At 29.8% G+C, this 15,775-nt stretch overlaps 2 protein-coding genes across 2 annotated transcripts; both read left to right on the plus strand.

Annotated features, from left to right (window-relative positions):
- Window positions 1–274: 274 nt before the first annotated feature.
- On the plus strand, window positions 275–2,104 carry LOC117924273 (protein KNATM-like). Its single transcript, XM_034842871.1, has 3 exons — window positions 275–539; window positions 1,128–1,244; window positions 1,787–2,104. The coding sequence occupies exons 1-3, from the start codon at window positions 387–389 to the stop codon at window positions 1,910–1,912; spliced, it is 396 nt and encodes a 131-aa protein (XP_034698762.1). The 5' UTR covers window positions 275–386; the 3' UTR covers window positions 1,913–2,104.
- An 11,598-nt stretch (window positions 2,105–13,702) lies between these two features.
- Window positions 13,703–15,415, plus strand: LOC117924360 (protein KNATM-like). The gene is made up of 3 exons (XM_034842977.1): window positions 13,703–13,906; window positions 14,500–14,616; window positions 15,159–15,415. The coding sequence occupies exons 1-3, from the start codon at window positions 13,754–13,756 to the stop codon at window positions 15,282–15,284; spliced, it is 396 nt and encodes a 131-aa protein (XP_034698868.1). The 5' UTR covers window positions 13,703–13,753; the 3' UTR covers window positions 15,285–15,415.
- Window positions 15,416–15,775: the final 360 nt, after the last annotated feature.

Here is a 15,775-nt window from a genome sequence, read left to right on the forward strand (position 1 = left end):
TCAGTTGCGATCAAAAGAAAAGAGGAAGCAGCTGATGTAATTTAAGAGATGCTTTGATCGAGGTGAAGAATTATTAAAAGGCCTTGACATGTTCCTTTCATGGCAAAAAAGATTAAGCCGAGAGCTTTGCCTAATCCCCCTCGAGTCTTCTGATCACTGACTCCAACCCTTCATCATGCATGCAGATGTCAACTGATTATATAAAATTATAAATTACTTCCACTACGGGTTACTTAATTATTCAGTCTTACGTACTTGTTCTTACTCCCTCACCATATAATATACGCTATCTCTACTGGGATAGGGGCAAGATTCACCATCGTGTGTGTCTCTCTCTGCCTGTGTCTTTGTCTGTGTTTGTGCCAGAGAGACGACAGGAGTGTGTGATGGAAACCAACTGCGGTGAGAAAGAGAAAATAAGCCCGGGATTTGTAGGAGAAAGTGCCGGCGCACAAGAGGATGAAGAGATTCTCAGGAAGAGAATCTCAGGCCACCCTCTGTTCGGCCTTCTGATTGAGAACCACCTGAACTGTTTGAAGGTATCTCTATCCGATTTCAACTGTTTATCCTCTTTCTTTTTCCTCTGTTGAGTGGATCATTCCTTTCTTCTTAAACTACTTCAATCCCAAGGAGAAGTTTCAGTTCATGAACAGTTTCAGGAAACGGAATGTTGCGCCCCTGAGTTGTATTAATTAATGACCATGACTCGTGACTCATTATTCTCTTTTCTATTGCTTGGGAAAAAAAAGGCCATTTTCATGACAGAGACATTCAGGTGGGTAGTGCAGTGGTTGGAAGCTGTACATGGCTTGCACACAAAGATACCATGAAAGTGACCACCACCCATGTTTCCTTTCCATTATACTCTCAGTATGGGCTTTAATTTCCTGCTTCCTTCTAAACTTAGAGAGAGTGGATTTGCAGTTAATTTACAAAACTGTTTCCACTTTGGTCATTGGTAGATAGATGATTAGCTTGTTAGATAGGCAGATAATTATTTTAAGTGTAAAATGTTTCCAATCTGCACTGACATTTATTTCTCGAGTTAGATGACCAGGTTAATGTGTCTGTATGTAAGAGAATATCATTCTTTCTATCTCTGTAAACAAGCTACATATTGATTTCAGGTGGGGTTAGGCGAATTTGGAGAGGTTGGTATAACAACTGAACCAGACAAAGCATCTGACTCCAAACCCAACATTAACGACATCATTCAGAATCCATCCGACCTCGATCACTTCATGGTATGTCCCTGATACCTAGTTACTTTGCTACGTCCCCTAACTTCTATCTCACCCTCATGCACATCAATTTCACATCCATTTTTGGTGACCATTTTATGTTCCTTTTATTCACAAAATTTTTAGTAGCACTTCCATGTGAATCGTCTTGGCCTTCCAGTGCTTTTTAGCCTCTGCTTTCTAGGAACATAGGAGCTGTCTCACCACATGTATACAAGCAAAAGCTTGTAAGAAAATTTATATACAGTTCCCAAAAAGCAACCGTGGGATGCGCGCAAGTCGCCAAGTCCCCTTTGAAAACCCATAGGTACACTGTGAAGTCTTCACAGTGGAATGCACCTTGTTTGGATTAGGCTACACTAGAGTACCTTTAGGTTTTTATGGGCGAAGATGGTTAAATGGGCGGGCGTTTGTTGGATGACTGCCGTCTCTCGCCGGTGATAGCACAGTTTCCTATACATTCTATGAATATATAATTTATTTTCTAAAGTGTAACAGAATAAAGATAAAAAGTTGTATAAACATATATGGTTTGAATTGAACAGGAAGCATACTGCATGGCACTGAGCAACCTGAAAGAGGGCATAGAGGAAGCGCAACAAGAATCTGCATCTTTCATCAAGGCCACCTACCTTCAGCTTGGAGAGCTCACTCACACCAAGCACCCTTAAAATTCCCAGCCATCTACTGTATTAACTTTCTTCTCTGTTGTACTACATATACTACATATTTATGTCACCAGAAGCCGAATGGGTCGGCATGTTTAGACCTGTAATCTTGTGAGAAATCTTCTACTTTTAGGTGCTCTAGTTTTTACTGCATAATAACATCATAGCCGCACGCCTATACAAATTGAAGGCACAGATATGAATCTTTCATCTGATCAGCCCTACATTTTCATTTGGTTAACCCTAAAACTACTCCACAGGTGTATTTGGTCTTGTCTTAGACCTCAAAAGGTGGTGGCGGAAGTGGGTCTCTTTGCATGCTGAGTGGGGGCTGTCTCAGCACTGGCTGACATAATGTCAATGCTCTAGCTCTTAAGTCATTCACGCCACGTCCCAAAACTAAGGGTATGATGGTTATTTCACAGCCAAAAGGCTCAAAGTGACAATCGAAAATTTATTAATTACCAAATTCATATTCAGAATAGTAATACAAAATTCTAAAATCTCAAAATATCAGCTTTAAAAAAACTAACACATCAACAAAAGTGTTATTGTCCAAATAACTCAAAATTCAAATAATTTAAACGAGAATTAAATTTTTAACATTTAAACAATGTCCAAAATAAAGTTTGAACCAAAATCCTAATAAAGAAAAAATTTCTCCGCCTATTCATCACTCATCACACGAACTAAAAGTACTTGAAAAATTATCAACGAAGGAGCATGAACTTAAAGCTCAATAAGGAATATCAATACAATTTCATGAATCAAACATTTTCAATCATACTTGCAAATAGAAGATATAATATATGCTTATTTTCATAAAAACTTTTGAGTTTAAAATACTAATACATTCAAATTTTTCAACAAAACTTTCTTATATCTATTTCAAAACAATTTCTCATCAAAACTAAATCAAATGCATTCAAAATATCTTTACTTTGATGATCAAATAACAAATCGTACTCAATTAGGTTGGACTTCACAAATGAGTGGCTAGTTTCAAATTTGTTCTAATTAAAGTGAACAAAACCAAATATCAACCATTATAACCCGTTGACTAGGGTCATATAATCCATAACCAAACACTTTATTTTATTAATTCAAACTTACAAAACAAAATATCATATCTCCTCAATTTTTCACTTTTCATAAATAAACAAAAAAAATTCTAAAAAGAAAAATATTTTTCATATAAAACACATATTTTGATCCATGTGAAAAAATAAAAATAATATTTTACACATTTTACCTTGAAGAATCACTCAAAAATTTGAAGTATTTAACTCTGAAAAATTTCCTCCTCACCTAACATAATATCACACACAATATTGATTACTGATTATTTATCCAAATATATAAATTTGAAAATCCTAAAAACATTTTATTTAGTATTAGGGATCCTAATTGATTTCTCATGCTAATATTATTAGCACCCAATATTATTTTTCAACTTACTAAACAATAATAAATTAATTTAGTGAGTTTTCAAATTAATATAAAATTCATTTTCTTTCCTAATCTTACCATCACCATTTATTTTTTTATATACTTAAATTAAATTAAAACCTATATAGGAAACTATTATTATTATTATTATTATTATTATTATTATTATTATTATTTCATTTGTTAGCTTAAAACTAAATATTATAATTTTTATTAATTTCCAAATTCAATACATAACAAATCCATTACTCTTATATCTTCATTACATGCATAAAGCCCTAAAAATAAAACAGTAAACCTCATGTTTCTTTTCATTATTTATTATTGTAATAATATATTTACGCATACAATCTTTTCCGATGTCTAAGTCAACACTTTGGCAACACACACATATTCCCATTTTTTTTTTCAAATCTAAAGGCTACACAAATGATTTATTTATTTATTTTCTAATTCTAAAATTTATTTTATTCCATTGATTTTTCATTGATTTTGTTTTTTATTTAATTGAAATTTTCTAAATTTTCCTATTTTCATCACAAATTAATCCACATTCATAAATTTTTAGTCTTTTGATCTAAAAATTAATTTAACAAACCCTAATCTAGATTGAGATCTTTCAAAGAGTATCTAAAGTTTTTAAAACTAATTAACGAATAGAAAATATTAATTTAAGGATTACAATCTTATTTGAAAAATTGATTTTCAAACCCTAAACCTTTAAATCTTCATTCTTATGCTTTTTGATCGTCTTGATATCTGTGTAAAAGAGTTTTTTAATAAAGAAGATAAGAAAAATCTAATTTATATTTAGAGATTTTAAATACGAAAAAGATATTTTTACTCTTATTAAATTATTTTAACTAATTATTGATGTCTAAATTACAATTTTACCCCTAAATTACAGTACATGCCATCGGCCTACATCCTCGTTAAGACCTATATTTGAACAGTCTCTCCTAGGATATTTCCAACTATATATTTTCATTGGGTTTTTTTAAATTAAATTCCCACGGTATTGTGTAATAAAATAGATTTTGGTACACTTCTGCTCAGATTACTGTCCTGTTGCTTGAGCTCGTCGAAGCTCTCACGTACAGTCCTGGATGCCTGAGATCGTACAGCTTTAACGCTAGCTACTTGTGAAAATATTAAAATGTCATTTTGAGAATATCTAAATAGGGTTTTCAGCATCTACACTTCTAAATACATTATGGAGATGGATTTTTTTTTCATGCAAGAGATCGTAAAGCTCTCACGTACAGTCCTGGATGCCAGAGATCATAAAGCTTTAACGCTAGCTATGTTTGAAAATATTAAAATGTCATTTTCAGAATATCTAAATAGGGTTTTCAGCATCTACACTTCTAAATACATTATGGAGATGGATTTTTTTTTTTTTTTTTTTTCATGCAAGAAACATTTTTTTAATTAAAATTTTTTAAAATATAATAATTATTTTTATCTTTACTACAAAGATTTTTAAAATATATTTCTAAATATTTCTAAATATAATAATTAATATTTCTTTTTACAGGCATGAAATATTAATTTTTTAAACAATACTTTTTATTAGGTTTTTTTTTCAACATATTAAAGCGCTTTTTCCAGAAAAAAAAAACACACACACACGTACAAACGAATAATATTTATCGCCTTATGTTAGGGCCTACGGGCCAAGGATAGTCTCGGGTAGATAATTTCTAGTGGCGCAGTGGCCAATAATGGAGTTAAAGGAAAACTATTTAGGGGGGAAACATTTGAGATTATACTTTCAAGGGGACAAAAAGGCTAACAGTTTTAATGGGGATTAAAAGAAAAAAAAAAAAAGGTTAAAACTCTTTTCGCGGTTTATTGTAACCGTAAAATCAAGTTTATAAAATATAAATGTTAAATAATTATTTAAAAATAATTAATATTTCATTCATTTTTTTATGTACTACCTTTGACTGTTTAAATATTTTTTTTAATGATATAAGTACTATTTTTTATCATTCTAAATATTATTTTTGATGGATGAGGGTATAAAATTTGAATTATTTTTTAAGGATTTTTATTGTATAATTATTTTTATATAAGTGTATGGAAACACAATTTTTTTATTTTCTTCTTATATTGGAATTTACCATAAAAAAATATAACAAAAAAAATATAATTATAATTTTAATTAAGATCATGTACTATATTCAATGCGATCAAATGTGTCACATTTTTGTGTTTATTTTCCAAACAAATATTTTTAAAAAATAATACATATTTTTAAAAAAATTCCATAAAACTATACCCTTAAAATTTTGAATATTCACTGGACTACTTGCAACGTAGTTCCAACTTGCCTTGGCCGTTAACAGCCCAATCAAGGGTGTGGTTGTACTGGGAGCAGAAAATTAGACAGGCTGGGCCCATTTATCAAATTAATTTAATCTGGCCAACTACCTGGGCTGGTTTGGTTAATCCACCAGTGAATCCTTCAAGAATCATAAATTTGGGATTGGGAGCAAACCAAACTCAGTCCAATCCTTTTGTTTCCTATAAATAATTGGGATTTTTGATAAGATTACGACAATTTTAAAAAGTAATTCCTAAATTATCGTAGTAGGAAAAATAATTTCAAATCTATTGTAGTTTTGTTCAAATAGAAAAGAGAAAATAAATCGTAAGTGAAAAATCGTATCTTCAAAAGACGATTTATGAACTTTTAAAAAATTTATAAAAAAAATCATCTTTTCAAGACACAATTTCTAAATTTCCATTTTTTATATGAGAAATCGTCTCTTAAAAAGACGATTTAAAAAAAAATTTAAGAAATGAAAAATCGTCTCTCAAAGAGACGATTTTCACAAAAAAAAAAAATATATATGTGTGTGTGTGTTAAAAATTCTCACTTAAAAATAAAATAATTAAAAAAAATTCAAGTGGGAAATCGTCTCTTGAAGAGAGAATATCCATACAAAAGTGAGATATTCTAACTTAAAATAAAATAATAATAATAAAATTAAAAAGAAAAAAGAAAAAAGAAAAAAACCCAAATGGGAAATCGTCTATTCAAGAGACGATCTTTACACCACAAAAGTGAGAAATTGTCACTTTTTTTTTAAATAAAAAACCTTCAAAAATCCACTTTTTCATTCTTTATTCTATTTATACAATAATACAATTATTATAAATATATATTATAAAATTAATTAATTTTATTTACTAAATTTAATATATAAATAACATACTAAATTTAATATAAGATAAATAATCTATTATTTTTTTCTCTTACTTTAGAATTAAAAAAAAAAAACTATTATCAATTTACGTGAAAAATGAGTTTTAAAAAAAATGTTATTAATTTATTAAATAATTATTTAGAAAATACATAATTTTGTTTTGTTTTAATTTTTAAACTAATTTTATTATATAAATTTTAAGATTAAAAATATTAATCTGTAAGTTAAAATTTGATTGTAAAAGGAATAATTTCGCATCTTTTTAGAAGAATTTAACTTACCATAAAGCCTCCACTACAAGCATCATGTCATTTCCCTCCACTACACGCATCATATCACTTCCCCAAGTCCAACAATCTACTACACCCATAGCCCATATAAGAATCTTACCTATTGCACTTCATCACTTCACACACTATTACATTGCAATTTTATTGGAACACTCAACCAATTTGAAGACCATTTGAGGTGTTGTCATTTCTTCTGAAATGTTTAAACACTTCACCAATTTGACCGTTATAAGTATTGTCATTTCTTCTAAAACATTCAAACGTTCACCCCTTATCCTACACATTACACTTATCCTACTTCTTCCCAACTTTATTTACAATATAAGTCGGCTTCAATCTCTTCATCCTTATTTGAAACTCGATTTTTCATTTTCCAAATTTTCACTTTTCATTTCATTTCTTTATGGGAACTTCTTCGCATATCTCATCTCTTTTCTTCAGACACTCACGCTGCTTATCTTAAAATGTAATATTTTTGTTTTATTTTTATTTCAAATTATTTTGTAATGTATGACTGTTATTATTATATAAGCTTTAAAATTTATTTGGATTATGTAATATTTGTTTCAATAATATTTATACAAAATATTTATTTTAAATAGATTAAATCATACAATTTTATTCATAGATAATATTTTTACCTTTGTTTCATATTTATTTTGTAATGGATGATATATATTTATTGCTATATATATTTTTAAATTTATTGGATTTATGCTAATTTTTTTAGAATATTATTTGTTGTAAATTTATTGTCTTCTAATATTGAAGTTGTCATCTAGTAATGTTGAATTTTAATATTTTAGCTTTATTGATTTTCATCGTTATTATTTTGTTAGTTATTAGGATGTTTGTTGGTTTACTAGTTTATATATATGAACAAAATATTAGTTTTTTTTTCATAATAGTAGTTGATCTTTGATCATTTAGTATTTAAATACGGTTGATTGTTTATAAATTTAACATATTAATATAAGTTATCGGTTGAGATATATATATATATATTTTCTTTGTTGATAGTTCATATGAACAAGGTTATTGGTATTTTTGCATTCGTGATAATAATTGAATTTCTATCATGGTTGATATTTTTTTAATTGTTGGGTTGTTTGTTGGTTTTTTAGTATTTACATAAACAATGTTATTGGTTTTTTATAATCATGATATTTTATTTTAATTTATTTATTTTATATTTTATTCATTTTATAGTGAAATTTGAAATTAAATATTAATATTTTTAATTTTAAAATTTATATAATAAAATTAATTTAAAAATTAAAACAAAATAAGATTATTTATTTTATAAATAATTATTTAATAAAGTAATAACAAATTTGTTTTTTATATAATCATTTTTCACATAAACAAAAAAAAGATAAATATTATTTATCTTATAAATAAAAATATATCAAACTAAATTAATTTTATTAGTTGTAATTAATTGAATTAATTTAAAGAAAATTTGAAGATTAAGAACAATTAAAATGATTTAACTTATTTTTTTATATTTTATTTATTTTACAGTGAAATTTTAACTTAAAAATTAATATTTTAATCGTAAAATTTATATAATAAAATTAATTTAAAAATTAAACAAAACAAATTTATTTATTTTGTAAATAATTATTTAATAAATTAATAACAAATTTGTTTTTTAAACTCATTTTTCACATAAAATTGATAGTAGTTTTTATTTTTTATTTATTTTAATTTCAAAGTGAAAGAAAAAAATAATAGATAAATATTATTTATCTTATATTAAATTTAGTAAATAAAATTAATTGATTTTATAATATATATTTTTAATAATTGTATTATTGTATAAGTATAATAGGGAATGGAAAAACGGATTTTTAAAGTTTTTTTTTATTTATGAAAATCGTCTCTTGAAGAGACAATTTTCGACACTTTTTTTTATTTTTATTTTTTTAATTTAATAAATTAATAACAATTTTTTTTAAATTCAATTTTCACATAAAATTGATAATAGTTTTTATTTTATTTTTAAAATTCCAAAGTGAAAGAAAAAAAATAATATATAAATATTATTTATCTTATATTAAATTTAGTATATTATTTATATATTAAATTTCGTAAATAAAATTAATTAATTTTATAATATATATTTATAATAATTGTATTATTGTATAAATAGAATAAAGGATGAAAAAATGGATTTTTGAAAGTTTTTGTTTTGTTTTGTTGTTGTTTTTTTTTAAGTGAGAATTTCTTACTTTTGTGATGTGGAGATCGTCTTTTAAAGAGACAATTCCCATTTTGTTTTTATTTATTTATTATTTATTTATTTTTTTAAGTGAAAATTTCTCACTTTTGTTGGTGGATTCTTACATATATATTTTTTTGTGTGAAAATTGTCTTTTAAGAGACGATTTCTCGCTTAGTTTTATTTGTTTTATTTGGAAATAGTCTCTACAAGAGACAATTTATCACTTCTTAAATTTTTTTATTTTTTTTTTTTTTTGTAAAAATCGTCTCTTGAAAAGACGATTTATTTCTCACTTTTTTTTTTTTTTTTTTTTTTTTTTTTGTGAAAATCGTCTCTTCGAGAGACGATTTCTCATTTTTAAAATTTTTTAAAATCATCTCTTTAAGAGACGATTTCGCGTATAAAAAAATGAAATTTTAGAAATCGTGTCTTGAAAATATAATTTTTTTATAATTTTTTTTAATTTATAAATCATTTTGAATAGACAATTTTTCATTTAAGAATTATTTTTTAAAATTCACGTAAGTATCACAATCACAGCATAAGAGCCACAAAGGAAGTTTATGGTCTGATTGTGTGGAAAGTGGACCTTTAAAAAGACTAGAAGTGCGTCTTCACGATAAATAAAATATAGCAGACGCTTGAATTCAGAGATGCAAGATAATCGCCGATCGAAGATGGAAAGTCCAATAATCGAAAATATTTTTATTCTCATTTTGTTCGATGGTAAGAGTGATTTAAGTTGGAATGAAAACATAAGCCCCCTAGTCTCATGTGGATGCAGCTGATCCCAACATGGCAACGAGTATTGACATAAATCAACTCAAAATATTTTCATTTGTGTGAAGGAGTTTAATCGCATAAAGAATTCAGAATTCCGTTGCATTTTTCTATGGAGAATGGTGGGCTGCAGGGCGTGCATGGACACGCCAAATGAGTAGAGACTCCACACGTGTTGCTGCCATCAGGTACAAGCCGTAGACAACAGTAGAGAGCCGATAAAATATTAGACCATTCATTCTGGTTAAAGAATGATACCGGTCAACTTAAATCTTGAAAGTCTGGCAAAAAAGGATAAATATTCAAATAAAATTTTTTATATCAGAATCAGTGGAGGGTGAAACTTTTTATGGTAATATATATATTTTTTTCAAAAGAATATCTTCCTTTTTTATTCTATTATTTGAACTTTGGATCACAATCCAAGGATGATGATATGAACATTTTCTTAGGGTTGAAGGAGGTAACCTTAATTAGAGGTGGAGTTAACGCATTAGTTTTAAAATCCTCAAGATTTGATTACGTGAGAATTTGATTGTTTAATTCAAGGAATTTGGTTATATATATATATATATATATATATAAACTTTGATTTTGTAGCCTTTCAAATTTACCATGTGTCACATTTTAAATTGTATGTCACGTGTTCAATGTGTATGATCTATAGATTATAAGTTTAAATTTGTTGAGTTGAGAAATTATAATTTTGATGATCAATTTATAGTAATTTAATCCATCAAATTTTCTATATCAACAATGCACCCATGACAACAGTTCTCTTTTGTCCAAAATACCGAGCTTATTTATAGAGCAACTATGGACAAAAAAAAAATAGAGAAAGGGTTACAAAGGATTTTATAATTCTTCGGATATTGCCCTCAAGGATTGGTCCATGAAAACTTATCAATACTAAGCTAAGTTGTTTGCTTGTTATAAAATGTAATTACTAATGATTGATGTTGCAAATTTTGAATTACTAAAGCAAATCTAAAGAACTTGGCAAAATACTCAAAAGGTGTTTTTAACTCTATTAGTTAAGATGTAGGGGTTCCACAATCAACCTATGGAATAAAACCTTGGAGCAAGCAAGGGTTTTTCATTTGTATTGACTTAGGGTTTTTATGTTCAATGGTCAATTGAGATTGACTTAAGTTTTATAACTTAGAGTTGCATCTAAAACCTAATTTACTATTTAATCCTAATACCTAATTACCATCAAATGAATGAAAGTTAATTTAAGTCTCAACCTTTCATGAGTACTCTTTTATACTTTTGTAGATTTGTTGTAGTGTAGGTAACGAAAGAGATAATCAAGATCATTAGTTATCAAGGCATGCTAAGAATCTCTAGTATTTGATAGAGATTTATCGTATCATCTTCTAGTTCAAACTACCTTAGAGAGTTTTTTGTTTTCAACATTAATTTTATCTTAGACCATTCATTAATATCATTATTAGTTCCATTTACCTAACATCTCCTCTTCAGTTGCTAACCCTAAGTTTTCATGCTTCATACACTAAGCTCTCACATGGGTATTGTTACTCACACAATCTATAGAGATAGTTAAAGACATCATTCTTGAATTATAAGAAACTAAAAATAATGATTAAATTGCACGAGTGAAACAAGCCTTTAGAGTCTTTAATGTTCCCTCTCTAAAATGTGGCCCTTGCATGTGTGAAGGTATAGAAGCTGAGGCAATGATTTAGTGGGTTCACAATTTCATCCAATTATCATCGAGGCCCATTTATTACTGGGTTTGAAGGGAAATCGGGTCACTCGTAGGTCATGCGTTGGTAGGAGTTATTTCATTCTCCAGCTACAGAACAGCAGCATGCGGGATTATGGGCTTATGGCTACGAAATCAAATTTGAGTTTTTCTTAAGCATGATTTAATCGGATATAATTGAGCTAAGTCATGTGTTTGACGTGACCTTTGACAGCCTTTGGGGGTTGAAACCAACCCCAACGACTGTGAAGAATGGTGGGTGAAGTGACCTCTTTTATTTATTTATTTTTCCTATATATATATATATATATATATAATATGTATTTGACTTGTATTTGTGGCAATTGAAGTTATAGGTTCACTGCATAATTACAAATTTGGATTACCCATAATGGAGATTTTGACTCCAGACAAAATCTAGCTAAAATCTCCTTAGAAATTGACAGGATAATGTTATTTAAGGGATATATGAGGTCAAAAATCCCCTTTGAGCGAACCAAATATTCAGGTATGGGAGGGTGTAATGTCTCCTCGCATGGACCACCATCAAAGCATGGATGGCTGATTTTAGGATATGCTACGAACAAAGTACCGTCATTTAAATTGAAGAAAAAAAAAAGCACCACTAAAAATCCATGTAACTATGCCCTTAAAGTTTTGAATGTTTACTGGACTACTTGCAACGTAGTTCCAACTTATCTTGGGCAGTTGGGCCTCAACAGCTCAATCATGAGCGTGTTTGTATTGAGAGCAAAAACTTGGGCTTGTGGGGAGCAAACCAACTTCAGCCCAATCCTTTTGTTTTCTATTGAATAATTGGGCCAATCTCAGGCCTTTAAAATCAAATAGATAAACAAACAAACCCCTACAGCAGAAATGGACTCTGATACCATTTTTATAATCGAATGACTTTAAAAGATTAAAAGTACATAGTTACGTAGCCGTAGAAACTTTCTGCTGGATGTGTTCACACGCAGAAGACATATGCTAGGGAATTGAGAAATGTGTTGCAGGGTGTGCATTGACACGCCAAATGAGTAAGAAAGTCCACATGCATGTGTTGCTGCTATCAATATCTACAGTTACAAGACTGACCCAACAGTAGAGAACCAATAAAAGCTTGGGAGAATTATGTAAATATGTTCCATTATATATATATATATATATATATATATATATATGAAATGAAAATTATTTAAAATATTAGTATTTATTTGTTTATTAGATTATTAATTATAATAGGTGAATATATTTTTTATTAAAAACTAATTTATTAATTACACATGATGTTAAAATAAAAATTTAATAAAGAAATTGAAATAAATAATGAATAAATGAATTGTATTTTTTAAAAATAAAGTTAATTTTTTTAATTAAGTAGATTCTCAAAAATAGGAAAAAAAATGAGAATTATTTTATAAAATTAATTAAAATCAAAGAATTAAAAAAGAGGAAAATTTAATTTATTTAATTATAATATAAAACTTAATTAATTCGGTGAGAAGGTGAGAATGGGGGGAGGGAAAAAAAAAAACATAAGGGCATTTTCGGGCACAATAGAGAGGACACTGTTACTATACATGAAAGGAGGATTTGTTTGAGTAAGACTGTACTTTCCCTGAAATGGCTAATTTTGGCTTCTGTTCTCTTCTTTTATTTAATACATTTACATAATTCTCCCTAAAAGCTTTGAATGAACAGTCCTTCTGGTTAAAGAATGATACAACAAGGCAGAAAAAGCTAAATTGAACAGTAGCAAAGGTAAAAAAAATTATGTCAGTTGCGATCAAAAGAAAAGAGGAAGCAGCTGATGTAATTTACAAGATGCTTTGATCGAGGTGAAGAATTATTAAAAGGCCTTGACATGTTCCTTTCATGGCAAAAAAGAGGAAGCAGAGAGCTTTGCCTAAGCCCCCTCGAGTCTTCTGATCACTGACTCCAACCCTTCATCATGCATGCACATGTCAACTGATTATATAATTTACTCCCACTACGGGTTACTTAATTATTCAGTCTTACGTACTTGTTCTTACTCCCTCACTATATAATATACGATATCTCTACTGGGATAGGGGCAACATTCACCATCGTGTGTGTGTCTCTCTGTCTGTGTCTTTGTCTGTGTTTGTTCGAGAGAGACGGCAGGAGTGTGTGATGGAAACCAACTGCGGTGAGAAAGAGAAAATAAGCCCGGGATTTGTAGGAGAAAGTGCCGGCGCACAAGAGGATGAAGAGATTCTCAGGAAGAGAATCTCAGGCCACCCTCTGTTCGGCCTTCTGATTGAGAACCACCTGAACTGTTTGAAGGTATCTCTATCCGATTTCAACTGTTTATCCTCTTTCTTTTTTCTCTGTTGAGTGGGTCATTCCTTTCTTCTTAAACTACTTCAATCCCAAGGAGAAGTTTCACTTCATGAACAGTTTCAGGAAACGGAATGTTGCGCCCCCTGGAGTTGTATTAATTAATGACCATGACTCGTGACTCATTATTCTCTTTTCTATTGCTTGGGAAAAAAAAGGCCATTTTCATGACAGAGACATTCAGGTGGGTAGTGCAGTGGTTGGAAGCTGTAGATGGCTTGCACACAAAGATACCATGAAAGTGATCACCACCCATGTTTCCTCCTTTCCATTATACTCTCAGTATGGGCTTTAATTTCCTGCTTCCTTCTAAACTTAGAGAGAGTGGATTTGCAGTTAATTTACAAAACTGTTTCCACTTTGGTCATTGGTAGATAGATGATTAGCTTGTTAGATAGGCAGATAATTATTTTAAGTGTAAAATGTTTCCAACCTGCACTGACATTTATTTCTCGAGTTAGATGACCAGGTTAATGTGTATGTATGTAAGAGAATATCATTCTTTCTATCTCTGTAAACAAGCTACATATTGATTTCAGGTGGGGTTAGGCGAATTTGGAGAGGTTGGTATAACAACTGAACCAGACAAAGCATCTGACTCCAAACCCAACATTAACGACATCATTCAGAATCCATCCGACCTCGATCACTTCATGGTATGTCCCTGATACCTAGTTACTTTGCTACGTCCCCTAACTTCCATCTCACCCACATGTACATCAATTTCACATCCATTTTTGGTGACCATTTTATGTTCCTTTTATTCACAAAATTTTTAGTAGCACTTCCATGTGAGTCGAGTTCGCCTTCCAGTGCTTTTTAGCCTCTGCTTTCTAGGAACATAGGAGCTGTCTCACCACATGTATACAAGCAAAAGCTTGTAAGAAAATTTATAGACGGTTCCCAAAAAGCAACCGTGGGATGCGCGCAAGTCGCCAAGTCCCCTTTGAAAACCCATAGGTACACTGTGAAGTCTTTACAGTGGAATGCACCTTGTTTGGATTAGGCTACACTAGAGTACCTTTAGGTTTTTATGGGCGAAGATGGTTAAATGGGCGGGCGTTTGTTGGATGACTGCCGTCTCTCGCCGGTGATAGCACAGCTTCCTATACATTCTATGAATATATAATTTATTTTCTAAAGTGTAACAGAATAAAGATATAAAGTTGTATAAACATATATGGTTTGAATTGAACAGGAAGCATACTGCATGGCACTGAGCAACCTGAAAGAGGGCATAGAGGAAGCGCAACAAGAATCTGCATCTTTCATCAAGGCCACCTACCTTCAGCTTGGAGAGCTCACTCACACCAACCACCCTTAAAATTCCTAGCCATCTACTGTATTAACTTTCTTTTTCTGTTGTACTACATATAATATATATTTAATGTCACCAGAAGCCGAATGGGTCGGCATGTTTAGACCTGTAATCTTGTGAGAAATCTTCTACTTTTAGGTGCTCTTGTTTTTACTGCATAATAACATCATAGCCGCACGCCTATACAAGTTGAAGGCACAGATATGAATCTTTCATCTGATCAGCCCTACATTTTCATTTGGTTAACCCTAAAAATACTCCAGAGGTGTATTTGGTCTTGTCTTAGACCTCAAAAGGTGGTGGCGGATGTGGGTCTCTTTGCATGCTGAGTGGGGGCTGTCTCAGCACTGGCTGACATAATGTCAATGCTCTAGCCACGTCCCAAAACCCCTTTTGATGGTCATTTTATACCTCAAACCAAAAAGCTCAAAATGGAAATAACATAAATATTTATATTGCAACTGAAAATTTACCAATTACGAAATTTATATTCAGAG

Source organism: Vitis riparia, chromosome 1 (genome assembly GCF_004353265.1).
Source record: "Vitis riparia cultivar Riparia Gloire de Montpellier isolate 1030 chromosome 1, EGFV_Vit.rip_1.0, whole genome shotgun sequence".
In the NCBI taxonomy this organism is placed as follows: Eukaryota; Viridiplantae; Streptophyta; class Magnoliopsida; order Vitales; family Vitaceae; genus Vitis; species Vitis riparia.

Excerpts from the sequence above, each read along its gene's own strand:
- LOC117924273 (XM_034842871.1), top strand. The coding sequence starts at position 387 with ATGGAAACCAACTGCGGTGAGAAAGAGAAAATAAGCCCGGGATTTGTA. Across the intron at positions 540-1,127 it reads ACCACCTGAACTGTTTGAAG|GTGGGGTTAGGCGAATTTGG; the intron begins GTATCTCTATCC and ends TATTGATTTCAG. Across the intron at positions 1,245-1,786 it reads CCGACCTCGATCACTTCATG|GAAGCATACTGCATGGCACT; the intron begins GTATGTCCCTGA and ends TGAATTGAACAG.
- LOC117924360 (XM_034842977.1), top strand. The coding sequence starts at position 13,754 with ATGGAAACCAACTGCGGTGAGAAAGAGAAAATAAGCCCGGGATTTGTA. Across the intron at positions 13,907-14,499 it reads ACCACCTGAACTGTTTGAAG|GTGGGGTTAGGCGAATTTGG; the intron begins GTATCTCTATCC and ends TATTGATTTCAG. Across the intron at positions 14,617-15,158 it reads CCGACCTCGATCACTTCATG|GAAGCATACTGCATGGCACT; the intron begins GTATGTCCCTGA and ends TGAATTGAACAG.